This window comes from Cervus elaphus, chromosome 19 (genome assembly GCF_910594005.1).
Source record: "Cervus elaphus chromosome 19, mCerEla1.1, whole genome shotgun sequence".
In the NCBI taxonomy this organism is placed as follows: Eukaryota; Metazoa; Chordata; class Mammalia; order Artiodactyla; family Cervidae; genus Cervus; species Cervus elaphus.
This window is the reverse complement of record NC_057833.1, coordinates 35,945,616-35,973,514: the sequence shown is the minus strand read 5'-3', so window position 1 is coordinate 35,973,514 and position 27,899 is coordinate 35,945,616. Positions and strand designations below refer to the sequence as shown.

The window sequence follows — 27,899 nt, the reverse complement described above, 5'->3', positions numbered from 1 at the left end:
TCTGACTGGAGCAGGACGCTCACACAGGAGATTAGTGTGAGATAATTTAGGGGAAGTATGTCAAGTCAAAATGTGAAGAGTCTCCAATAGCAGGCAGGGGAATCTAAACTTGAAAACAGATATTCAATCAAAGCTTCTCAGAAAGGAATATCATAAAGGCTCTCGTGTTTGAAGAAGAATAATCTGACAGTGGTGTACAGAATGGACTGAGGGGAAGGGAGATAGACTGGAATTAAAAAGGCTAATCAGGAGACAGAGTAGACTAACAGCCAAGAAGAGTGGGAAGGGTGAAGGACAGTCTTAAGAAAAATTATGAAGAAAGAGTCATGGTCTGCAAGTGAATAAATATTTACAACACAGAGGGATGAAACAAAGACGGTTCTGAGAGTTAACAAAGAAACAGCAGGAAATATGATACTCCAGTATAAATAAAGATCAGTGATTACAATAGAGGTGCTTAAGTTCTCAAGGCCAATCAATATATGATAAATAGTAAAACTGAGAAAAATCTGGTAACATTTTAAATACTGCTGTTTTAAAACTGTCTCATTCACCAGAAACTCTAAGTGATAAGGACAATACAATGCGTATAAAAACTATGCAAACAATTCCCTTTATTTTAGGGAGCAGGCTGAGCCCAGTGCCATATAAGATGGCATGTGCGGTGCTTAAAATAAGTTAAGGGGAAAGCAAGATTATTTCAGACCTTCCTCTAAGTGGGAACATATCCTGCCCTACTAAACTAAGTGGCTAAATATTCTTTATTTGGTTTCAGTTCTTCACTGAGGTTGTAAGATGACCCTGTTTTACAGTAATCTCTAGAAAATAACTTAAACATGAAGTTTAGCAGTGCTGTTTACCAACAATGGAGGACAAATTTCAGGTGGTTTTAAGGTTGAAAAGGGTACATTTGTAGAACAAAGGGAACAAAAAGGGAATTTTGAAAATGTACTCAGATTCATCTGAAAGCAATTAATGGGAATAATGTGGTAAACCACAAAGTAAGGGTACACTGGAAGGAGTTCAATATTAGGATTATATCTTACAGACAGAAAATGTACATGAGACTACTACAGAGAGGGGCATAAGGGTATTTTACAAAAATGCTCTGTCTTCTAACTATGAACGCTAAATGCTTATTATATAAATTGGAAAAGAAACACACACATACAGAAAAAAGGGGCAGGAGAAATTGCCCTCAAAGTCATTACTTCAATTACTCCAACTTTTTAGTATATTTGTGTTTTTTTCCATCTATTTAAAATCTTGGTTGACCTCATGCTATATATATAGTTTTATACTCTATGCTTTTCACTTACTATAATGGTAGTTTTCCCATGTATAGAAAACACTTTGTAAAATAGATTTATAATGGTTACACAATAAACCATGTGGATGTATCAGTTAAGGATTCCAAAAGTATTACAACCTTGCACAGGACTTTGTATTTTCTCAAATATGTTCACTTCTATCTTTATCCTTAGGAGATAAATAGGCAAGGATTATTATTTGTGCCTCTTTCTACAGAAAATTAAGATGTAAAAAAGTAAAATATAGATTAAAAAGGAGAAGATTTCATTTACTTATTAGCCTCAGGTAACATAGTCATAGTGAGCTCTGATCAGAGATTCAAGTCTTCTGATTATTCAACCAGCTCATCTTTTCAAAGAACATACAGTTTGTTGCAAAGTGACCCTTTCCTCAACATTTAGAGGACAAATGCTGCAGCAGTAAGCAGAACACACTCAAACAGATCTATCCTCCTCTCTGTGGTTAACTTCTCTCAGAAGGTCTAACCTACCACTTCAGGTGCAGGTGAAAAGAGACACTTCATTTCTGGGGAGGAATGCTTTGTTTTGTTACAATACCTTCAGATTATGTATGATATCTATCCGCTTGTTCTGGCTGTCCTTAAAGTGAACTTGAACTCTGACAGGAAACTCACCCCAGCCTCTTCTGGTCAAGTGAAAGGGAGGCTCTCTAGGGAAAAGCAGATATTAATGTATTAGTCCATGTTCACTCTCATTCTAGAAAAGGAAGTTTTCCCATAATGGGTAAGTTAGAACTTACATGTTTATGATGATTATTTATATTTCCTCACTTAATGCTAAATTAATATGCTGAATTTTGCTAAAATTCTAAACTATAAAAGAAAAAAATTCAACTAAAACCTACATTAAACTTTCAACCACTGAATACTTAGAGCTAAGACACTTACACCATATAATCCAGTGTCATTATTTTCAGACAGGGAACTAAGGTGATTTGACAGATGTCAATACTTAACGCCAGAACCCTGGACTGTTACCTGACAGAGGCTGTGAGGGACACTCCTTACCCCTAAACACTCACTTATTCCTCCACTCTGGCAAAAACAAACCATATTCAATCCAAAGGTGACAAATTTATTTAAACTATCTACTAAGAAGACTTAAAAAAATTGTATCTGACTTTACATAATTTTAGTGAATAAGGAGGAATGTGTGTGACTGCTAATCAGATGACAATTTTCAGTCAAAATGTAATTTGTGAAGGAAATAAAAAGGAAGAGTGATGAGAAAAAGACTGGTTTGCTGTTGATAATTGGTGTTGGGTATACGAGGATTCAATATACTCTACTTTGTCTATGTCTGGAATTTTCCCAAATAAAAAGTTTAAAATGTAACTGAGACCCCCATGTACTTAAGAATAACATGGTTTAAGTTAATGGAGGAAAGAGAGAATGCTTTAAAGTGAAAATGTTCATTATGAATCACTGGCCTGGAATTACTATAATGAGAGAGGATGCCAAGACTGCAGGGAGAAAGGAACTTTCAGTGGGATGTGCTTTTGGAAAACTAAGGAGAGACGTGAATTCAGTAAGGGTAGAGGAAGTCTAAGAACACAACCTGAGAGGAGTCTAGGAACAGATATGAATCATCAGGCACAAGGCCAGAGGCTACCAGGAGAGGCCAAGGAAGGAAAAACCCCTGAGGGTGACAGCAGACTAGAAAGTAAGAGAAAGCAACAGTTGTATTACAAACTAGAAAAAAAAGAAAGCAAAGAAACAAGAGGGCCCTGGATGGAAGAAACCAGCTGAGATACCAAGGGAAGTAGCCATGATGTCAGCATAAATTCAGACAGAAAGAAAAGATAGTCAGCCAGTTCAGTTGCTCAGTCGTGTCCAACTCTCTGTGACCCCATGAACCACAGCACTCCAGGCCTCCCTGTCCATGACCAACTCCCGGAGTCCACCCAAACCCATGTCCATCGATTCGGTGATGCCATCCAACCATCTCATCCTGTCATCCCCTTCTCCTCCTGCCCTCAATCTTTCCCAGCATCAGGGTTTTTTCAAATGAGTCAGCTCTTCACATCAGGTGGCCAAAGTATTGGACTTGCAGCTTCAACATCAGTCCTTCCAATGAACACCCAGGATATCCTTTAGGATGGACTGGTTGGATCTCCTTGCAGTCCAAGGAACTCTCAAGAGTCTTCTCCAACACCACAGTTCAAAAACATCAATTCTAAGGTGCTCAGCTTTCTTTATAGTCCAACTCTCAAATCCATACATGACCACTGGAAAAACCATAGCCTTGACTAGATGGACCTTTGTTGGCAAAGTAATGTCTCTGCTTTTTATTTATTTTTTTATTTATTTTTTTTTTGTCTCTGCTTTTTAATATGCTGTCTAGGTTGGTCATAACTTTCCTTCCAAGGAGTAAGTGTCTTTTAATTTCATGGCTGCAATCACTACCTGCAGTGATTTTGGAGCCCAAAAAAATAAAGTCAGCCACTGTTTCCACTGTTTGCCCATCTATTTGCCATGAAGTGATGGGACCGGACGCCATGATCTTAGTTTTCTGAATGTTGAGATTTAAGCCAACTTTTTCACTCTCCTCTTTCACTTTCATCAAGAGGCTCTTTAGTTCTTCTTCACTCTCTGCCATAAGGGTGGTGTCATCTGCATATCTGAGGTTATTGATATTTCTCCCAGCAATCTTGATTCCAGCTTGTGCTTCCTGAGCCCAGCGTTTCTCATGATGTACTCTGCATATAAGTTAAATAAGCAGGGTGACAATATACAGTCTTGATGTACTCCTTTTCCTATTCGGAAGCAGTCTGTTGTTCCATATCCAGTTCTAACTGTTGCTTCCTGACCTGCATACAGGCTTCTCAACAGGCAGGTCATTCAGGTATGACCTATCAAATCCTTTATGACTATACAGTGGAAGTGAGAAATAGATTTAAGGGACTAGATCTGATAGAGTGCCTAATGAACTATTGATGGAGGTTTGTGACATTGTACAGGAAGACAGGAATCAAGACCATCCCTAAGAAAAAGAAATGCAAAAAAGCAAAATGGCTGTCTGAGGAGGCCTTACAAATAGCTGTGAAAAGAAGGGAAGCAAAAAGCAAAGGATAAGGTAAGATATTCTCATTTGAATGCAGAGTTCCAAAGAATAGCAAGGAGAGATAAGAAAGCCTTTCTCAGCGACCAATGCAAAGAAATAGCAGAAAACAATAGAATGGGAAAGACTAGAGATCTCTTCAAGAAAATTAGAGATACCAAGGCAACATTTCATGCAAAGATGGGCTCAATAAAGGAAAGAAATGGTGGGGACCTAACAGAAGCAGAAGATATTAAGAAGAGGTGGCAAGAATACACAGAAGAACTGTACAAAAAGATCTTCACAACCCAGATGGTGTGATCACTCACGTAGAGCCAGACATCCTGGAATGTGAGGTCAAGTGGGCCTTAGAAAGCATCACTACGAACAAAGCTAGTGGAGGTGATGGAATTCCAGTTGAGCTATTTCAAATCCTGAAAGATGATGTTGTCAAAGTGCTGCACTCAATATGCCAGCAAATTTGGAAAACTCAGCAGTGGCCACCGGACTGGAAAAGGTCAGTTTTCATTCCAATCCCTAAGAAAGGCAATGCCAAAGAATGCTCCAACTACTGCACAATTGCACTCATCTCACACACTAGTTAAGTAATGCTTAAAATTCTCCAAGCCAGGCTTCAGCAATACGTGAACCGCGAACTTCCAGATGTTCAAGCTGGTTTTAGAAAAGGCAGAGGAACCAGAGATCAAATTGCCAACATCCACTGGATCATCGAAAAAGCAAGAGAGTTCCAGAAAAACATCTTCTGCCGCTTTACTGACTATGCCAAAGCCTTTGACTGTGAGGATCACAATAAAAGACAGACATGGGATCAAATGAGAAGGTTGACTTGAGACAGCAGCCTGAAAAGGAATCCAAAGTCAGAGATACAGTGGGGCCTAGAAACATGGTGGACTTAAGAATAGTTAAAGAAAATTCTATAGATGACAGGTTTAGTCACTTAAATTCCAGTAAAGCTAAGTGAATGGCCTAAATTCATTTTGCAATATTCGTCAATCATACTGTTTGTATGCTGAACTTCTCTTACAAAGGATATAATAAATCACCAGTGCTCCACAATTTATAGGCTAAACTTCAGTGAATGGATATTCCTTCCAGACTGCAGGAAGACAGAAGACAGACAAACCAGGAAAAAGGAACAAGGATTTTAACAGAAAATTCCTCCTTAACCATATTTTTGGAAGGAAAAAAGGAATTTACCAACAGATGAGACATCAGCTATTGAATATTCTACTTTAAAAGATAGTTTGTGTTTCACACAAAAAAGGACTGCTTCCCTTGAAGAGAATTCTGTATTTCTAGATTCCTCACAGGGCTTTCCTGGTAGCTCAGCTGGTAAAGAATTTGCCTGCAATGCAGGAGACCTTGGTTCAATTCCTGGGTCAGGAAAATCCCCTGGAGAAGGGACAGGCTACCCACTCCAGTATTCTTGGACTTCCCTGGCAGCTCACACAGTAAAGAATCCACCCGCAATGTGAGAGACCTGGGTTCGATCCCTGGGTTGGAAAGATCCTCTGGAGGAGGGCATGGCAACCCACTCCAGTATTCTGGCCTGGAGAATCCCCACGGACAGAGGAGTGTGGTGGGTCACAATCCATGAGGTCGCAAACAGCCGGACACGACTGAGCAACAAAGCCCAGAACAGATTCCTCATGGGGGGTGAAATGTATCAATAACCAAAAAGAAAAACTCACAGTATACTGGACCTTAAAAATGGCTTTCTTAAAAATACAGAATGAAGCATAACTCCTCGTCCAACTAATTAATTCAAATGGCCAACCAGTCTTTTAGGATCATTTCTAGTGTCCCAAAATCCACTAATGACACTTCCTATTACATTTTTTTTTTAATTTAAATAAGCTCTGGCCAGTTTTTTAATTATTTAATTGGAGGCTAATTATTTTACAATATTGTACATGTGTCCCCCATTTCTTATCCATTCGTCTGCCGATGGATATCTATCTAGGTTGCTTCCATGTCCTAGCTATTGTAAAGCTGCAATGAACATTGGGGTCCACGTGTCTCTTTCAATTCTGGTTTCCTCAGTATGTATGCCCAGCAGTGGGATTGCTGGGTCGTATGGCAGTTCTATTTCCAGTTTTTTAAGGAATCTCCACACTGTTCTCCATAGTGGCTCTACTAGTTTGCATTTCCACCAACAGTGTAAGAGGGTTCCCTTTTCTCCGCACCCTCTCCAGCATTTATTGCTTGTAGACTTTTGGATAGCAGCCATTCTGACTGGCATGAGATGGTACCTCATTGTGGTTTTGATTTGCATTTCTGTGATAATGAGTGATGTTGAGCATCTTTTCATGTGTTTGTTAGCCATCTGTATGTCTTCTTTGGAGAAACGTCTGTTTAGTTCTTTGGCCCATTTTTTGATTGGGTCGTTTATTTTTCTGGTATGGAGCTGTATAAGCTGCTTGTATATTTTTGAGATTGTCAGTTGCTTCGTTTGCTATCATTTTCTCCCATTCTGAAAGCTGTTTTTTCACCTTGCTTATAGTTTCCTTCATTGTGCAAAAGCGTTTAATTAGGTCCCATTTGTTTTTGCCTTTATTTCCATTACTCTGGGAGGTGGGTCATAGAGGATCCTGCTGTGATTTATGTCAGAAGTGTTCTGCCTATGTTTTCCTCTAGGAGTTTTATAGTTTCTGGTCTTACGTTTAGATTTTTAGTTCATTTTGAGTTTATTTTTGTGCATGGTGTTAGAAAGTGTTCTAGTTTCATTCTTTTACAAGTGGTTGATCAGTTTCCCCAGCACCACTTGTTAAAGAGATTGTCTTTTCTCTGTTGTATATTTTTGCCTCCTTTGTCAAAGATAAGGTGTCCATAGGTGTGTGGATTTATCTCTGGGCTTTCTATTTTGTTCCATTGACCTATAGTTCTGTCTTTGTGCCTGGCCAGTTTTATTAAAGAAAATTTGTACACAATTTACTTTTCACCAGTCTGTGCTGGCATGCTTCTAATGATATCAGAATCACCTGGATCAATGATAGCCAGTGTGCATACTCTGGAGTATTTTCCACATGCTGTGCCCAATTCAGTATTATTGCCACTGTGGTGATGGACACCAGTTTTGGCCAATCAGCGTAATACTCTAATTCAGATTTCCTCAAGGCCGGGCAGTTGTTGGTGAGGATGACCAGTTTTGTTTTGCCTTGTCTGATTATTTTCAGAGTCTGCTTGTAGCCCAGCACATACTTTCCACTTTTCTTAACCAGCTGGAGCCCAGAGTTGATTGACTCTAGTGACTCTGTCATTTTCTTTGCAGCCACCACCTTCTAGTCTTAGGTATAGGATGCCCCCAACCAAGAGCAGCTGCCAAGATGGCCAGGGAGCAAGAAAGGGCTTACATTTCTGAAGAGCTCGGTTGTAAAAAATATTTCATTTTGCTCCTGCAAGTCATATGCTTTCTGCAATCACAAATAAATTCTTCCTCCAAAGGACCTTCAAAAAAATCTAAAACATTCCACTAAGTTGTCCACCCTGAAGTGTAAACACATTCTGTTCCTTGTTAACAGCAGCAGAAGGACATACTTCTATTATTTAGCATAATCCTACTACTGTTCTAAGCCCTTTATATCTATTAACTAATCTAATCTTTATAACCACAATATGAAATATCCTCTTTGAGACACAGCGAGGCTAAGTAACTAGCCGAAGGTCACACGGCAATTAAGTAGTGAATCTGAGATTTAAACTCAAGGAACAGGCTCCAAAGTGGCCCCCCCCCCCCTTTTTTTAATGATACAATTTGAAGAGGCTCACTAGGACAGTCCTTTGGGGGCCTAGCCCATTGTAGTCTCTCACACACCAAGGCCAGGAATATTCTAACACTGGAACCATGTGTTCTCCATGTTTGCAATCCCTATATCAAGTCCTAAGCCTAGCATACATGTAGTGACTGTCTTTTGCCTAAAAACAAAGTTTACAGTCACAGCTTTTAGAAAGTTGGCTAAGGATGGCCACGGCAACTGAACTTAATGGAAAACAGATGGTTTGTAGGAGCAGAATCTACCCATGCTCTTCATCACGTAATGTACTCTGACAAGGAGGTTCACAGTGCATGGGAAACTCACATGCACTTTGGTTCAGAGAGATTATCCTTAAGTTTCAAGTCAGCTGAAAAGATCTCACCTACTTATCACATTACTCTAGATACTTTGACACAAGAAACATCTTAAAAGTCTTGTAAGGAACACAGAGTTAAATTAAATCAAGGATACAGGTTAATGTTCTGTCGTACCTGAAGTTTAAAGTTCAGTTCTAAGAAGAATATTTTAAGAATACAGATAAACTGGAATGTGCCAGAGAATATAACCTGGAGGGCAGAGGAACACAAAGTCACATAAACAACTGAAACAAATGTGGATGTCTGGCTTGGAGAAAAACAGAAGAGACCTAACAGTGCTCTAAAAATATTTGAACAGCTATATGGAAAAGAGTTTATAATGATTCTATGTGATGTCACAAAATGTATGGAAGTGTACTGGTTAGCAGTTAAAGAAAGTTAGAACTCTCCTCAATATGATTCAGTTCAGTCGCTCAGTCGTGTCTGACTCTTTGAAACCCCATGGACTGCAGCACGCCAGGCTTCCCTGTCCATCACCAATCCCAGGAGCTTGCTCAAACTCATGTCCATCAAGTCCGTGATTCCATCCAACCATCTCATCCTCTGTCGTCCCCTTCTCCTCCCACCTTCAATCTTTCTCAGCATCAGGGTCTTTTCCAGTGAGTCAGTTCTTCGCGTCAGGTGGCCAAAGTATTGGAGCTTCAGCATCAGTCTTTCCAATGAACACTCAGAACTGATCTCCTTTAGGATGGACTGGTTGGATCTCCTTGCAGTCCAAGGGACTCTCAAGAGTCTTCTCCAACACCACAGTTCAAAAGCATCAATTCTTAGGTGCTCAGCTTTCTTTATAGTCCTCAATATAATTAAAAACTTCCAAACAAACATAGCCACTTACAAATAGAAAGGCCCACATCATGAATTCAGAATTCACTCAACATGAAATGAACATTTACTACATGCCAGGCATGATTCTAAACTGCAGGGACATAAAGACAATTAAGAAAAAGTCCCAAACATCCAGAAGTTCTGAATCCAGTAAGGGAAATATACATGTAAATTAGTAACTGTAATAACAAATTTATATACATTAGTTGCTATGAAAACAGAGGTATGGTTGATCATTAACAAACTGTTTCTCTAGAAACACACAAGCAAGGTTCTCTTTTAAAATACTATTTAAAAATCATAGTATTGTACTTAACAAAATGTACAGTAAAGTATGCTCTTGGGAAAGGTATGTGGTAATAGTGTAATTCACAAGCTGTGAAAAACTGGTCAGATATATCACCACAGCTAATTATGGAATATTGTCAGTGGCATGAATCAAAAAGAAAATGTGAAACCTCATAAATTTCACAAAACAAAGTTCATTTACGATTAACAGAAGATACTCTAGAAGTAAAAGATAAAAGAGAAATTTGACAAGGAGCTATGGCATGATCTCTCCCCTGGATTTCCTCAGACTTAAAATACAATCTGACAAATGTGACCTTTACCTGCAGATTAGTTTAGATTTCTTAGTAAATACAATTTCATATATTATTGCATGATACTTTTCTACAACCTAAAGGAAGCCATGTGTTTCACAAAGTCTAATTCTTGGGATGAGAAATGAGAAATAACATGGGCACTGATTTGGATCATTAAGTATTAGGGTTTTACATAATGAGCTTTTAACCCCATTTTTAGTAAATCAGATGTTTATCATCAATAAAAAATATGATTAATACATTTTAACTGATTCACCTGTTTTATATTAAATAAAATGCTTTCCTAAAACAGTGTTGTTGCTGCTGCTGTTTTACTGTATAAGGGAATTTCTTGCCTGGACATTAAGACATGTTTTTTATATTAATATTTATATGTTTATAGACAAAGTGCTTTTTAAACTCACCTACTATTCCTTAACAAAATCACTAAAATATCTGTATTAAACAATGGGCTAATTTGGAGTCAGGATATCTAAACTCAGAAAATACTGTTAATCTTAAGTTATCTTAAAGTACAAAATATTGTTAGCATTCCAAGAATTCAAGTAAATAATTATTTACTCGTATTTTAACCCCTGTAAGAAAGTAGGGTAAAGAAGGAATCATTGAGAAAGTTAATTTCTGAGTTATGTCTTAAAGGATAAACGGCGGATGTTAAGAAAGATAGCTACACTGTGTACATGTATATAGACATAAGCATATGTATGTTTGTATAAGCAAAGAAGACAGACAATAGGAAGATGGTACTCCTAGCAAAGAAAACAAATCTAGGGCACCAGTGGAATTCTAGGTGAGGCTAAATGAGCTGTACTGGGTATTTCTAAAAGGTTTCATAAATCAGGTATAGACTGAAACAATATCACAAACAAGGTCTTTTCAACTCTAATGTCTGAGAGCCTGTGAATGTAATTGCTTTTATCAATCTGTACCATTAGAATAAAACAGAATAGCAACACTTTCCCAAGGTTCTATCAAATGAAATATGTTAAGAAAATACAGGAAGTAAAAGAAAAAAACCTTGTTTGCACTGGAAAACTCTTACGCTGATTCACTCTCTTGGGTAGACAAGATAGAAAGATTCAATATCATAAAAAGTGTGAAAATTAATCATTAATTCAATGTGATTTCAATCCATAAATCAACACTTAGATTCTAAAGTAATCTGGAACAACATATGTACTCAAGAATGACCAAGACAAAAATTGTAAAATAATAATAATAATCAGGGGAACTGCTGCTGCTGCTGCTAAGTCGCTTCAGTCGTGTCCGACTCTGTGCGACCCCACAGACGGCAGCCCACCAGGCTCCCCCATCCCTGGGATCCTCCAGGCAAGAACACTGGAGTGGGTTGCCATTTCCTTCTCCAATGCATGAAAGTAAAAAGTGAAAGTGAAGTCGCTCAGTCGTGTCTGACTCTTAGCGACCCCACGGACTGCAGCCTACCAGGCTCCTCCGTCCATGGGATTTTCCAGGCAAGAGTACTGGAGTGGGTTGCCATTGCCTTCTCTGCAGGGGAACATACTCTACCTAAGATCAGCATATTCTATTAAGCAAAACAAAATAGTATAGTATTAGTACAGAAGTCAAAATTATTAACAAAATCTAGCATCGGATCCATGTTTTTTTGAGAACTGAACGCATATGACAGGACAGATCAGCTGATAATTGATACATACCTAAATATCCATATGAAGATAAATGTTCTGTACTAGCTACAAAAATCTCATTTCTAAGTATCAGACTTTTTGACCAACAACGCCTATCTTCCGGCTCCATTTCTAATCTATTTATTAGAAATAGATTTACTTTTTGACCCCCCATAGAGATTTTCATTTCTTGTCCACACCAGTTTTCCTACCCATTACTGCTATTATGTAATCTCCCAAGGTAATCTCCTTCTCTCCTTACTCAGCTCAGATTCCATGGTCTATCACTGCTGCTGCTGCTGCTGCTGCTGCTGATCACTTCAATCATGTCCGACCCTGTGCGACCCCACAGATGGCAGCCCACCAGGCTCCCCCATCCCTGGGATTCTCCAGGCAAGAACACTGGAGTAGGTTGCCATTTCCTTCTCCAGGTATATCACTACCATAATCTTATTATTAAAGCAAGGAAATCAATGAACTGGGAGACCAAGGTTTTGGGAGACTTGTCTATCTGCATGTCAAAGTCCTTAAGAGTGATGGCAAGAGTACTGGTAGAGAGAGTCTCAGCACACTAGGTGCTAAAACTGTTTTGAAAGAGGAATGACTAGGAAATCAGTAAATGATCCCAAAAAGGAGAAGCAGCAGATCTTATGAAATTTCAAAGGAGAAGGAGTTTTTAGAGAAAAGAAGGGGAAATTCACTGATCTGGAAGCCACAAATACAAACAAGACAGACAAGCACCCACCTCTAGAACCAATGGTATACACGGTGTGTGAGAGGAAAAAAAAAAACAGTTGCCACTTGAAAGTTTTCTCAGGAGAAGCAGTGTTCTCAGGAATTAGGTTTTAGTTAAGAGTCAGGAGTGCTCTAAAGGAATGTTCTGAAGAAAGCTGAAGATACAGGAGATTTCACTGATAATAAACCATAACCACTTCTACAATACATTCATATAGTGAACATGCATGTGATAGGTAACATCACATAAAGATGTGAACAATACACCTAATGAAACAAATTTTATAAAAGTGTATATATATAATGTGTGTGTGTGTATATATATAAAAATCATTCCATCTTTGTGAAATAATCACAATAAAAAATTTCAACAGCAATGCTAGATTAAAAACAGAAAAAAAATATCATTAAAGGTTACTTCTGAGAGGGTGAGATCATGGGGAACTTACAACATTAAGTATTTCTATAAAGTCAGAATCCTTTATTAAATTCTAATATATTCTGATAATCATAAAAACAGTAACATTTTTATAATCTATATCTATATAAACAAGTTATTTCCAGAGGAGAGCAGAATAAGCTGGTATAATTCATATGGTAACAACCTGACAGGCAGGGACGGTACCTGTTTGGTGAGACAGAAATCTGCAATAAAGAACCACAGCTAAAATTATATTGTGACTAAAAGCCAAAGCTGAATAAATTATTAATAATACAAGAATTTCAAAGGTGTGTTCTTAAGTTAAATCACTTTCCTTTCACTTCAGTTAATTCTGTACTTCTCAGGTTTAATAACTCAAGTAGTGCTCACCTAACTTCCACAAGGTCATTTGGTTTATAGCTGGGATGAAGAAAGAACCAAACTTTCTTGACAAAATGATTAATACTGGGTTCTCTACGAGAGCCTCGGACATATACCATCCACTTGTGGGTTGACTGGTCGTTTTCTTCTCTCTTATCAGGAGGTATATACCTAGAGTAGGGAGAAAAAAAACGACTTGAAATCTTTGTTCTAACAAACCAATTAACTACTACTTAAAACAAGATTAAACATCAATTACAAGAAGAAAATGGGAAAATTTACACATACATAAAGAGTAGACAACGTACTACTTACCAATCAATAGGTGAAAAAAGAAATCAAAAGAGAAATAAAAGAATACCTGGAGACATCTGAAAATGGAAATAGAGCATACCAAAACTTAAGTGATGCAGCAAAAACGGTTCTAAGAAGGAAGCTTATAGTGATAAATGCCTACATAAAGAAAAAAGGATCTCAAATTAACAACCTAACTTTATACCCTAAGGAACTAGAAAGAGAAAAACAAACTAAACCCTAAGTTAGGAAAAGGAAAGAAATAACAAAGATCAGAGTGGAAATAGAGACTAAAAACACAATTAGAAAAGGTCAAAGAAGGAAGAGTTGGTTTTTCGACAAGATAAAATAGACAAATATCTTTACATAGACTTACCAAGAAAGAGGGACTCAAACAAATAAAATTATAAATGAAAGAGATGTTACAACTGATACCACACAAATACAAAGGATCATAAAAGACTAAGAACACTTACGCATCAACAAACTGGACAACTTAGCAGTAATGAATAAAACCTAGAAATAAGAGACCCTACCCAGACTGAATGGTGAAAAAACAGAAATCTGAACAGAACAGTTACTGGTAAGGAGATTGAATCAGCAAACAAAAACCTCCCAACAAAGTACATTCCAGGACCAGTGGTTTAACGGGTGAATTCTACCAAACAGATAAAGAATTCATTCCAATCTTCAATCTCTTCCAAAAACGATCTCATTTTATGAACCCAAATTACCAATACCAGAGCGAAATGAGGATACTACAAGAAAAGAAAATTACAAGCCAGTATTCCTGATAAAGGGCTTCCCAGGTGGCTCAGTGGTAAAGAATCTGCCTGCCAATGCAGGAGATGCTGATTCAATCCCTGGGTTGGGAAGATCCCCTAGAGGAGAAAATGGCAACCCACACCAGTATTCTTGCCTGGGAAATCCCATGGACAGTGTAGCCTGGCAGGCTACAGTCCATGGGGTCACAAGAGAGTCATACAGGACTGAGTGACTAAACAACAATCCTTGACAAAAGTAAATGCAAAATTCTTCAACAGAACATTAGCAAACAGAATTCAACAGTACATTAAAAGTATCATACAACATGAGCAAGTGAGATTTATTCCAGGCATACAGGATGGTTTGACATCTAAAATCAATGCAACACATCACATTAATGAAATGAAGGGTAAAAATTATATAATCATCTCAAAAGATGCAGCAAAAGCATTTGACAAAATTCAGTACCTATTCATAATAAAAATTCTCAGCAAACTGCATATAGAGGAAGCATTTCTCAAAATAATAAAGGCCACACATGACAAGCCCACAGCTAAGATCATACTCAATGGTGAAAGCCAGAAGATTTTCCTCTAAGATCATGAACAAGACAAGGATGTCCACTATTGCCATTTTTATTCAACACAGTACTATAAGTCCTAGCCAGAGCAATCAGACACACACACAAAAAAGAAAAGGCATCCAAACTGAAAAGGAAGAAGTAAAATTGTCTCTGCACAAAACATAATATCATACATAGAAAAACCTAAAGACTCCATCACAAAACTATTAAATGAATTCAGTAGAGTTGCAGGATATAAAATCAACATTTAAAAATCAGTTGTTTCTATATACTGACAACAAACTACCAGAAAGAGAAATTGACAATAATTTCATTTACAACAGCATCAAATACAATAAAACACTTAGCAATATAAGCAAAAAGGTAAAAGACCTATACACTGAAAACTGTAAGACACTATCAACTACACTTCAATAAACAAAAATAAAACTAAAAATCTATAAAACACTGATGAGAGAAACTGAAGAAGGCACAGATATTCTGTGCTCAAGAACTGGAAAAACAGTTAAAATTTTCATACTACAATGCAATCTCTATCAAAATTCCAATGGCATTTTTTACAAATAGAAAAACAATCCTAAAATCTACGTGCAACCAGAAAAGATTCTGAATAGCCAAATCAATCATGAGAAGGAAGATAAAAGCTGAAGGCTTTTTTTCCTGGCTTCAAACTATATTACAAAGCTACAATAATCAAAACGGTGTTGCACTGGAATAAAAACACAAACCAATAGCACAAAAGAGAGAGACAAGAAATAAACTCACAGTTACTGATCATTAATTTCCAACGAGGAAGCTAATATATACAATGAGGGAAAGGATAGTTTCAATAAATGGTGCTGGGAAAACTGAAAAGCCACATGCAAAAGAATGTACTGAACCTCTATCCACACCATACACAAAATCAACTCAAAATGGATTCACAAGTTAAATTTAAGACCTAAAACCATAAAACTGGAAGAAGTATAAAGGGCAAGCTTTTTTATATCAGTCTGGGCAATGATTTTTTGGATCTGACACCAAAAACAGAGGCAATGATACCAAAACAAGTAGAACTACATCAAACTAAAAAGCATTTGCACAGGAAAGGAAACCACCAACAAAATGAAAAGACAACCTATGGAATGGAAAAAAATACTTCTAAATCATGTGTCTGATAAAGGGTTAATATTTAAAACATAAAGAACTCACAAAACAGCAAAACAAAAACAAAACAAAAATACCTAATTTATAAATAGGCAGGGGAACCAACTAAACTTTCAGTTATAAACAAGTCATGCAATGTACAGGTAATGTATAGCTATGGTGACAGATGGTAACTAGACTTATTGAGGTGATCATTTTGCAATATATAAAAATATCAAATCACTATGCTGTACACATAAAATGAATATAATGTTACTAGATCAACTGTACTTCAATTAAACAAAAAAATTTTTAAGGAGATAGATAAAGATATTAACACACACATAGGAATATTATTCAGTCCTGAGAAAAAAGTAAATCCTGCCATTTTTGACAACATGGATAGACAGACCTTGATGGCATTATGGTAAGTGAAATAAGTCAAGCAAAGAAAGACAAATACTGCTTGGGTATCACTTCTATGTGAAATCTAAAAAGAAAAATCAAACTCATAGAAGCAGAGTAGAAAAATGGTTACCAGGAGCTGAAGGGCTGGAGAAACTTTTCCATTAAAATAAAAAACCCTAAAATTCAGGAAATATTTAACAGCTGTATTACCTAACCAAAGTAAGACTTTGCAGTTAACCCTTTTCTTTAAACTTTTTTTTTTTGGCAGGGGGGAGGCCCAAAGAGGCATTCCCATGAAGTTTTTGTTTTCTAATTATCATCAGGCAATTAAAAAAAAAAAAAAAATAATCCTGCTTTTCCTGCTAAGTGGGTATACTAGGTAGAAACAAACTAGCATACTTTATTCCTGGGTTAGGAAATATCTAGCCTTTGGGGTGATTTCATTCAGGTTCAAAAGTGCTGGAACTCTGAATTCTTCTGTTTCCTACTCATTGCTGTCAAGGTTGTAAGTGGCTTCTTTGTCTTTAAAGAAAACAAGACATTTCCTTAAGTACTGACCATGGCAAAACTAGAATCCTTAGCCCTTCCTTTTGAGGCTCTGGATTTACTTCATGAAAGAAAGAAAGAAAGAAAGTGAAGTCACTCAGTCATGTCTGACTCTTTGCGACCCCATGGACTGTAGCTTACCAGGCTCCTCCATCCATGGGATTTTCCAGGCAAGAATACTGGAGTGGGTTGCCATTTACTTCATGAGGCCTCCCTATAACATTCTGTTGGAAAATATGGTCATGGCCTTCTGTACGTTCATCTATGTCTATGGTTTATCCTTAGCAATACAGTGGGCCAAGTTGCCTAACCCAGTTTTTCTTTAGGAGTGCTCATGTCCTATCTTTATCTTTGCTCTTCCATATATAAGAGCCAGCCTATGAATTTCATGAACCCTATCAGCATTTTAATCAGAATATTAACATATCAACTTAGGAAGAAGAGATATCTTTACAACATTGAGCTTTCCTATCCATGAACATGCTATACTGCTCTCATCATTTAGTTCCTTCATGTGTTTCAATAAAATTTTTATTTATTTTCATAAAAAGCCAGCATATCTTGTTTTATTTATTACACTACATTTTTTATTGCTGGAGTAAATGCATCTTTTTAAAGTTGTTTTCTAAGTATGTCATACAGAAACAATCAACTTCTGTGTACTGATGATGATATTTAGCTGCTAAGTCATGTCCGACTCTTTATTGATCCCATGGACTATATAGCCCACCACACTCCTCTGTTCATGGGATTTCATGCAAAAATGCCGGAGTGGGTTGCCATTTCCCTCTCCAGGGGATGTTCCCGACCCAGGGACTGAACCCGTGTCTCCTGCATTTTGGCAGGCAGATTCTTTACTACTGAGCCACAAGGGAAGCCCTCCTTACTACTTTTAAAGTTTAAATCTCTATGTCTTTTCTTTTAGTTGTTATCTTAGATACTCTAACAATTATTCTTAACAAAGTCTAAAGTAAATCAATATTTTTACCCTCTTCCAGAACAAACAAGGACTTTATAACTCTCATGCCAATCATTCCTCTTCATTTATAAAGTCCACAGTCAGTCATTAAGTTCTAGCTGGCCTTAAAGCCCCAAATCCACAAATTAGACATAACTGTTTGAAAATGTCAGTAAATGTTTCTCCCCAGTCTTTTCATGGCCTGGGGAGCCTACCTGAATTTCTAGTTTTGGCCTTTTCTGGGCTGACATGTCTTGTACTATAGGTGAGACCTCAATACTACATATCAGTTCCCTTAGCTAAATGCATGCTAATTCTAAAATAACTTGTAAAACAGAAACTTAATTGCCTCAGTCATATTTTATGCTTCTATTTAAATTTTTATGCTTCTGTTTAAATACTACAAAGACTACTGAGCATCTTTGTATTATCCTGAGATTCTTAATGTACTTCCTGTTTGTTATCAGTGGTTCATTAACTGGGATTTGGAAGACTCCTCTGACATCTGATTCCCCTCCCCAGATATTCAGTGTAATTCAGAATCCTTTAGTTTCAATAATTGAATCTAATTCCAATTTTCATAAGTATATCAATTTATTCACCAATCAACATTTACTGAACACCAACTACTTCAAGATACAAAAAGAAACAAGATATACTTTCTATACTAAAGAGATTCCAGTCTGATTTGGAAAAGATGTATGAAAATTGGAAATAATGATATAATGTGACAAAAATGACAAGCAGCATGGAGGAAATGCCGAGTGAGGAGAAGAGCAGATAAAGTTTTGTGAGGAAATAAACTTCTTAAGCTGTTGAAGATTTATGTCTTATCCATTCCTAAACACTTGGCAAAAATGATGATGCTCCTACTAGAGAGCATGAGATCACACCGTTAGATAGCCCTTTATCTTGGAGGAATTCTGTCTTCAAGACATGCTCTACAACCTTTTGTTATAAATTTAAAACATTTCTATTTGGGCAACCAAACAAACATTTTTAGGAATTAGGTAAGGCCCCTAAGGACAGAACTAGGTCAGAAGAAGTCAAAATTCCTCCAAAGTTATCCACACTTGTACGCTTAATAAAATATATAAAAGTGGGACTTCCCTGGTGGTCCAGTGGGTGGGACTCTGGACTCCCTATGCAGGGGGCATGGGTTCGATCCCTGGTCAGGGAACTAGATCTCACATGATGCAACTAAGACCTGGCACAACCAAATAAGTGTTTTTTAAAAATACATAAAACTTCATGTCTGCAAAAATTTTTTTACTAAGCACAATTTTATTCCATGTCAAAGATGAACAGACACACTGAAGCAGTCTCAAGTTTCTGGAACTTCATTTACTTTTAAAACAACTAAGAGTTTGGGAAAAAGAATTCCTGAGGCCTATTCCTACTGTAATAATAATATGCCAGAGTCTTACCGAAACTGGATGACTGAAAATGAGACAATTCAACTGAATACTCACTTGGACACATTGCCCACTACTATTGTTTTCTTTACAAAAAGTCGTGAAGTCTCATCTCCCGTGAGATCAGTATTCCGCTGCTCTGTTTTATGGGAGCCAGCAATACTAGAAGTGTCCTAGAAAAAAATCATAATCAAGTTTCATTTTCAATTTGGACAATTTTCAATAGGTAGAAACCACAAAATCATACAAGGTACAAATGGACTAATTCAATCTTTCTTTTTTTTAATTACAAAATTCTCTGATTTTATGGCTCCTCTCAGAGCATGAAAGAATAATTTTACTGTAATTTTTCTATTATAGAAAAAGTCTGTACACTGTTATTCCACATATATGTGTGCTTTTAATAGTCATACATAGAACGGCTTTATATATACAAATAGGATGTAGAAGGATACACAAGAAACTACTACAAAGGTTACCTCTGGGAAATGGAAATGGGTGGTAGGGTCAATGAAATTTACCTTTTTTCCAATCTTCTGCACTACTACAAATTTTTCAGTAAGAAGCAGTTTACACATAATGGTTAATTTAAAGTTTGACTATGGAGATAGACAGCCAGTGTTTAAGACTTGGACCTTACATTTACTGGATGTATCATCTTGGTAATCACTTAACTTCTCTGTCTCAGTTTCCTCATCTATAAAATAAGGGTGATAATAGTATGCATCTCAGATTGTTTTGTACAGTTCTTAGAAAAGTGCCTGGTACACAGTAAACACTAAGTATGTTACATGAACATGAGCATGTATATTACATAAAAGATAGCAGGTTTCTGAATCCTATGACTAGCATGACCTAAATTCATCTTAATTAAAAAAGAAAACCATACGCAGTATTTCCCCATAAGTTATCCAACAACTAAATCCAAATATTAACAGTTCTGATTTGGGGTAGTGGCATTATGAATGACTTTTCTGTAGTTTAAAATTTTCAACAACCAACATAATGAATTTGTAATCAGAATTCTTTTTGGGGGCGGGTTGGGGGGGGGGGGTTGGTGGTCATGCCACACAGCATGTAGGATCCTAGTTTTCCCAACCAGGGATTGAACCCATGCCCTCTGCATTAGAAGTGCAGTCTTTTTTTTTTTTTTGGAAGTGCAGTCTTAACCACTGGACTGCCAGGGAAGGCCTCAGAAAATATTTTTATCAAAAATAATCAAATCTTTGATGTCTGAGTATGTGGAAAGCAACCTGGGAATTTCCTCTATCACAGAACATCTGGTTGAGAAAAACCACTGGTTTTATCCAATGAGGATTTGATAGTCAAGTATTATACCATGAATTTCAGAGCAGTGTAAGATCAGAATTTAAACAACAAACTGACAGGATCAAAGAGTAATAAACAAGTTTTCAATTCTACTTATTATTTTTCAAGTTTATTTCAGTTATTAAAGCATCTTAGAACATAAAATTTCAAAGAGGGACCTGCTGAAGAGACACTGCTCTTGAGAGAATAAACCTGATAGAGTAGAAAGACCTTGGGCAAAGTTAAGGTATTGCCAACTCCTCAATGTTTCTTTCCCATCTACATGAATGGCATCTGGGAGTTGGGCGATGCTCAGAGATTTGAATTGTAAAATCAGAAAGACAGAGGTTTAATTCTCAGTTCTGATACTTGTGGACAACTATAACCTCAACCTCATAGAGACTGAGTTTCCCCATCTCTAAAAGTGATAACTAACATATCTTATGGTTCCAATGAAATGAAATACTGTGTGCATACTTAATAAGTATTGCTTCCCTTCTCTTTTGGCTCCCTCCCACCCATCCAACTATATACCCTTCCAGTATTTCGGCTTGGTCTCTGCTCCGTGTTGCTTGAGAGTCTTTCTTCTATGTCCATATTGCTGTTAGTGTCTTTGTCAGATAAGAAGTCATTGTGTTGAGATAAAGAATCACTTTCTGAATGATTGGCTGATGGTGTTTCTGATCTCTGATTGGCAGGAGATGATGACCTAGATGGTGATTCCAAAAATTTCTTGATAGCAGGATGATTAAAAACCATTGTATCACATGTCTTTGACCCCTGCAAAAAAATGAAAGTAAGCAAAACAAACTTTAAATTATATCCAGCAAAAGTAGGCAAAAATTTGATCTTTCCAAAAACCCTTATCTATTTCGGGATCATGCCTGTGCTGTGCTTAGTCACTCAGTCATGTCCGACTCTCTGTGACTCCATGGACTATAGCCCACTAGGCTCCTCTGTCTATGGGATTCTCCAGGCAAGAATACTGGAGTGGGTAGCCATTCCTTTCTCCACGGATGTTCCCGACCCAGGGACTAAACTCGAGTCTCCTGCACTGCAGGCAGATTCTTTACTGTCAGATTCTTCACCTACCCCCATAAAACAGAGTCCAAATCAACAAAAACTACAGAATGAGAAATAATTATGCAAAAGTCCTAACACTAAAAGCTAAAGATGCAAGTTCTCAGAAGGTAAATGAAAAGTAAAGATAAATATATATTAATAGTAACACATGGAAATCAGATTTGACTTTAAAAAATAAGTCTCATATTGCTTGATTCAAATATATCATCCGCTCTAAATAAAACACTCCTGTAAGAAATATAAAGATTTTAAAAAAGCATATATAAAATGACTCCCACATAGGATAAAGTATAGCACAGTCCAGGACTGAAGCCAGCCTAGGGTATCTTTTGTGTTTTATTACTTATGCATAAAATAAGAAGTGTTGTTACTTGATACAGATATACTGTACTACTGATACACTGTAGTTACTTCCAAGAAGCAAGTTTTAGAAATTATTTAATTGAAATTAAAATAATTTTAGTGAGTAAGAGAGTCAGAGAGTAGTGTTTCAGAGTTCAAAGCAACAAAGCTATTATATTTCAAAAATAAAAGTTTACTTTAGAGCTATAAATGTATTTGTTAGAGCAAACTAAAAATAAATTTTAAGTGGCAGATCATAATAGACAAAAATATACCTAGATATCCTTATATAAATCCTAATCAGAATATAACAAAAATCAGTGCATTTCTAGACTATCAAATAGCACAGTTCAGTACTGTTAATAGTTTTTTAAAAAAGGGCAACAAAACATCAAATGAATAACCAGCTCTTCAGAGTAGCTACAGTCCTATGTAATACAGCTGCTAGTGCTCAACGTCCATCTTGTTGACCCCAATGGCAAGCTATGTAACAGATGACATTGGAATCTGCCCTGAGTTGAACAGTTATCTCCCAAAAATTCTTGTCCACCTAGAACCTATGAACGTTTCTATTTGAAAATCCATTCTTTTCAGATGTAATCAAGTTAAGATGACGTCATATTGGATTTGGGGAGGCCTCACTCAAATGACTAGTGTACTACAAGAAGGAAAGTTGGATACAAATAGAAAAAGAGAAGACACATAGAGGGAAAAGTCCACGTGAAGTTAAAGGCAGAAACTGGAATGAGGCAGCTACAAGCCAAGCAATGCCAGGTACTGCCATTAACCACCAGATGCTAGAAGAATTCTTCCCTAGAGTCTTGAGGGAGCATGGCCTACCCAACACACCTTGATCTTGGCCTGCTAGCTTCTAGAAGCATGAGATAAATGATTCCTGTTGTTTTAAGCTATCAAGCTTGTGGTAACTTGTTATGGTAGCCTAAGAAAAGTAGTTCAGACTCTAAAATGTAACTTCTGCAGTAGAAGAAACTACTACTATCTAAGATTAATCTCAAATAATGCTTCAAATTTCTCTAAGTATCATCAAAACTTTATACTCTACAGCTCCACAGGATGACAAGACGACCCATACATGACAGGTATCTCTTATCGGTGGAAACCACAGGGAATGACGCAAAGCAGTATGCCACACACTCCCCTCCAAGAACCCTGACTGAATCCTGTCAAAAAAAAAAACCAGCTTTGAAGATATTTTGGGGACAACCGAGAAAAATCTAAATATGGACTGGTCATCAGATAATATTAGGGCTCATTCTCTTAGGTATTATGACTACACAGAAGACAATCTTAGGGGATTGAAGCATCTTAGGGATGAAGCATCATGATGCTTGGAACTTTATTTTCAAGGGTTTCAGAGAAAAATAAAGATGATAAAGTAAACTTGGCAAATTGTTAAAATCGTTGAAGCTAAGTGATGCATAAACAAGTACTTATTTCACCTTTTCTATGTATTTGAAAATTTTCCAAAAGAGTAGGCAGGAAAAAAATCGGGACTTCTTGAATAGAGTAAATTTACTGAAACTAAAAACTGCCATTCATTAGCAGTAAAAGGTCAGAGAAAAATCAACCGATCTATAATTTACTCCAAAGCCAACTATAATGAAATGAAGAGGAATAAGGCAAGTTAAAACTGAGTTACACTCATCTTTTTATCTGCACAACCTAGCAACAGTGCTAACAATTAGTTAAAGAAGAATTAAGCAAAAAAAATAAAATGTCAGTTATCATTATTGACAGTGCAGAGAGGTATAACTGAAGGATATGAGTGAACACAATGATAACTGTGTGTATTAATATATACCCAGGAAGGCAGGCTGGGCTTCTTGAATTCAAAAGGTCAATACAAGAAATTTTTGAAGGCAGGGATTCCACATCAGCACTAATCGCTCTTCGCACAACTATATAGGTGGCCAGAAATGACTGCTTATGAGGAAAACTTACCTCGGAAACTTTCAGAAGTCCTGTGGAAGCATAGTAGTTTGCAACAATGCAGGCACGAAGTTTATCCATCATCCTTCTTGCCTCAATTAGTCGCTGAAATAAATGTTAATTTTTTTAAAAATGGAAATAACAGAATATATACACAAAGAATTCATAAATAAGAAATGCAAATAACCCCGAAAAGTAATCAAAGAAAAACTAACAGAAATGACCATTTCCACCAATTGGCAAAATATTTAAAAGGATGACAAAATATGATGTTTGCAAGAATATACAGACATATTAATAAAAATGTGTATTCATTGATAAATGTCCACAAAGACATTTCTTTGTGGTTGTCCACAAAGCACAAGAGCAAAGAGGAATTATTTTTTGGGATAGAATTTCAAGTGATTTTTAATCTTTTTCCACCATTTCATTAAAGAAAAAAAAAAACATAGGTCTTTCTCCCGTGAAATGAGAAAGAGCCTTTTAAAAGAACATCCAAAAAATAAATAAATAAATAAAAGAACATCAAAGGGGAAAAATACACTATAATTCTACTTCAACAGATTTTTAAAAGTTCATTACATACAGTTTTTTTAATAGTTTTGTTTTTTTTCAGTGTTAGATCATTATACCTGGTCAATGACCTCAATTTCATGTTCCTTATTCTTCATTTCAAGTGCAAATTGTTCCTTGATAATAGTCTCAATCTTCTGCACAGCAGCATCTCGAGCTGCACAAAGAACATAAAATAATCCAAGTTAGTATGCAATTAGTCAGTTGCTGTCTTGATTGAAGCAACCAAAGCAATCCAGGAACAGTACCTCTGAAGTGGAGAAGCCTAATGGTGATCACCACAACCAATAATGAAAAGTTAACATCACTAACATTCAAGCAAACTGATCTTATGTTTTCTGACATGATCCACTGCTCTGTAGCACTCCTTCTAAAAATGCTGTCTCTAACCACAGCAAACATCAGACAAACCTAAATTGAAGGACACTACAAAATATACTGAAATATTAAAGTCAAGAGAGACAAAGAAAAGTTGAGGTGACTACAAGAGACTAAAGAGATATAACAAATAACTAACTGCATGATTCTGGAGAGGGGCAACAGTTATAATACTGGGACAACTAGTAAATCTTGAATGTGGACTGCAGATTAGATGTGATATAAAATGTTAAAATTTCCTACTTCTGATAATTGTACTGTGGTTATATAAGAAATTTGTTCCAAGGAAATACACAAGTGTTTACAAGTGTCTAATATATCTTCTGATGATTTAGAAAAAATGATGTGCATATATATCTGCTTGCATACATGCACTTGTGTGTTTGGGTTGGGGGTGGGAGGAAAGAATGATAAACCAAATGAGGCAAAATGAAAACAACTGGTAAATTAACCTGGAAAAAAGACATACAAGTTCTCCTTGCGATTATTCTGACTGAAACCATATCAAAATAAAATTACCAAAAAAGAAAAAGAAACCTATGATGATTCTGAGAGAAACATGTGGTGACTTCTGAAAAACCATAACCTCAATGGAGAAAGTAAAGAATTAGCTATAAGGAGAGGCAGTCTGTGACCTAAGAGCAGTTCATAAGAAGGCAGAAGTTAAGATCTAGCAAGCAAGTCAGTAGTTTCTGATCACAACTACCTGAAGGATAGAGCAAAAAGGACAACGTCTCTGAAAGCAATTCAATTCAGATAATGACTACTCAAAGTAATATGTAATTCAAAGAGTTAAAATATCATACTATGAAATGTAGATTGATTACAAGAGAATAAAAAAAGTTGAATGACTGCTTGAAAAACCTGGGATTTTGTATAATGATCCTGTGTCTGTATGAAAAAACTATCATCCAGGCTTTGGGGTATTTAAAAAATTACAGAGAATATTTGGACCCTTGATCACCCATGTCATTTTCTCCCCATAATATATGCCACTAGACTGCCAATTTAAAACTAGTGCTGGCATAAGCATTCTTGCGGATATGCCTGCATTGAAGCAAATGACTAGCTTTCCTCATACCTGATGAAAAGAATAGTGCCTAGTTTTATGGTATGTATCCTTGTATACATAACCAGCTGATAATCTTAGGGGAGGCTAAATAAAAGTCAGAGACTGTTATCACTGAAGGTGGTTTTATCATAAGCTCCTCAGAAATAATTCTAAAATATCTCTTTCATGGAACAAGGAAAAATAAAGCTAATAAAATATATGGGAACATATGTTGGATTAGATTTAAAGTGAAATTATGATGTTTCCTAAAATAATCAGCTTTCCCAATTCTTATTTTTATTATAAAAATTGATAGGCCACATGATGCATTTGAATACTGACTTTAAGTTTCATGATACTTTCATATTTATTGGACTTACTGAAAGCAATAACTTAGCTAATCCCTCTCATAAACTTCTTCAAAATATACACAATAGTGGAAATGCATTTCATTTAATTTCCTATAAATCTAACAGGAAGGCATATGTCAACAAAGAAATAATTTCCTAAGCCAGGTGAACTTCTACCTGAATTCTCAATTGCTTTATGCCGTTTATTCGGAAGGGCCACAGATACATCCTCATAATCGGGGTCAGTTTCTTTGATTGTTCGCTTGATGCCAGACATGATGACATTCGTTCTTCACTGTGAAGCAATAATACATTAATTAATAACACTGCTTGGTCTCAACACTTACACATGTACACACATACAAAGGGAATAAATATTATATAATACAGAAGCTTGTAAGTCTGTGTAAATACACACACATCCTTTTTAAAATCAAAGGCATAACTAACTTCAAAAGTTCACTGAAAAAAAAATCATCATCATCTGTTACAAAACATGGATTTCCCTTTCAAGAGAAAATACTTTAACAATGCAGCACATTGTTTAGACTTTCCCAAAGAAGCCTGGCTTTCACAGAAGGGCCTTCATAAGGAAAAGGAAAGAAACTAGATTTTCATGAAAACATGGTAAGCCCACACAGTATCCTGGAATCCACAGTACATCAAGTGTATTACAGAATATGAGCAAGGTGTCTCTGTAAATAATTTATTATACAAACCCTTTCTCTGGTACTTATACAGTATAGACTATATAACAGGTACTTAATAAATACTACTGTTACTGATTTTTATTATTCATAACAAACTGTATAGACATATTAAACAAGCTTGCAATACAGTAAACAAGTCCTAGGTATACAAGTCTTTGAATAAAACTATCCCATAAATCTTTAAATCTGCACTGTGCCAATACATGAGCCACTAGTCATATGCAGCTCCTTAAACTTAATTCAAATTAAATAAAATTTAAAATCCAGTTCCTTTTCCTACATTTCAGAACACTGTTGTTGTTGTTCAGCCACCCAATCATGCCTGACTCTTTGCAACCCCATGGACTGCAGCACACCAAGCCTCTCTGTACCTCACCATCTTCCGGAGTTTGCCCAAGTTCATGTTTATTGCATCAATGATGTTATCCAGCCATCTCATCCTCTTGACACCCTCTTCTCCTTTTGCCCTCAATCTTTCCCAGCATCAGGGACTTTTCCAATGAGTCAGTTGTTCGCATCAGATAACCAAAATACAGGAGCTTCAGCATCAGTCCTTCCAGTGAATATTCAGGGTTGATCTCCCTTAAGATTGACTGATTCAATCTTGCTGCCCAAGGGACTTTCAGGAGTCTACTCCAGCACCACAGTTTGAAGGCATCAATTCTTTGGCATTCTGCCTTCTTTCCAGTCCAGCTCTCACAACGGTACATGACCACTGGGAAGACCACAGCCGTGGCTATACAAACCTTTGTCGGCAGAGTAATGTCTCTGCTTTTCAACACACTGTCTAGGTTTGTCATCATTTTTCTGCCAAGAAGCAATCAATCGTCTTCTGATTTCATGGCCGCAGTCACCGTCCACAGTGATTCTGGAGCCCAAGAAGAGGAAATTTGTCACTACTTCCACCTGTTCCCCTTCTATTTG

The 27,899-nt window shown here is 36.6% G+C and overlaps 1 protein-coding gene and 1 pseudogene across 7 annotated transcripts in view; both read right to left on the bottom strand.

The window, feature by feature from the left end:
- Positions 1 to 27,899, bottom strand: part of YEATS2 (YEATS domain containing 2) — a 97,055-nt gene that overhangs the window by 50,742 nt on the left and 18,414 nt on the right. For 6 of the 7 annotated variants that reach the window (XR_006335363.1, XM_043875074.1, XM_043875078.1 and 3 more), the window contains exons 2-8: positions 26,443 to 26,560; positions 24,546 to 24,643; positions 23,926 to 24,018; positions 21,073 to 21,318; positions 19,288 to 19,403; positions 13,146 to 13,307; positions 1,869 to 1,980 (exon numbers count right to left, since the gene is read on the bottom strand). Coding sequence is in view for 6 of the 7 variants with exons in the window: in XM_043875074.1 (XP_043731009.1) it covers positions 1,869 to 1,980; positions 13,146 to 13,307; positions 19,288 to 19,403; positions 21,073 to 21,318; positions 23,926 to 24,018; positions 24,546 to 24,643; positions 26,443 to 26,542 (927 nt within the window). In the remaining variant the exon portion in view is untranslated. Of the gene's footprint in view, positions 1 to 1,868; positions 1,981 to 13,145; positions 13,308 to 19,287; positions 19,404 to 19,870; positions 19,928 to 21,072; positions 21,319 to 23,925; positions 24,019 to 24,545; positions 24,644 to 26,442; positions 26,561 to 27,899 lie in introns of those variants that run through there. The other variant, XM_043875079.1, reaches the window with a different exon arrangement.
- Positions 7,190 to 11,729, bottom strand: LOC122675824 (annotated as a pseudogene).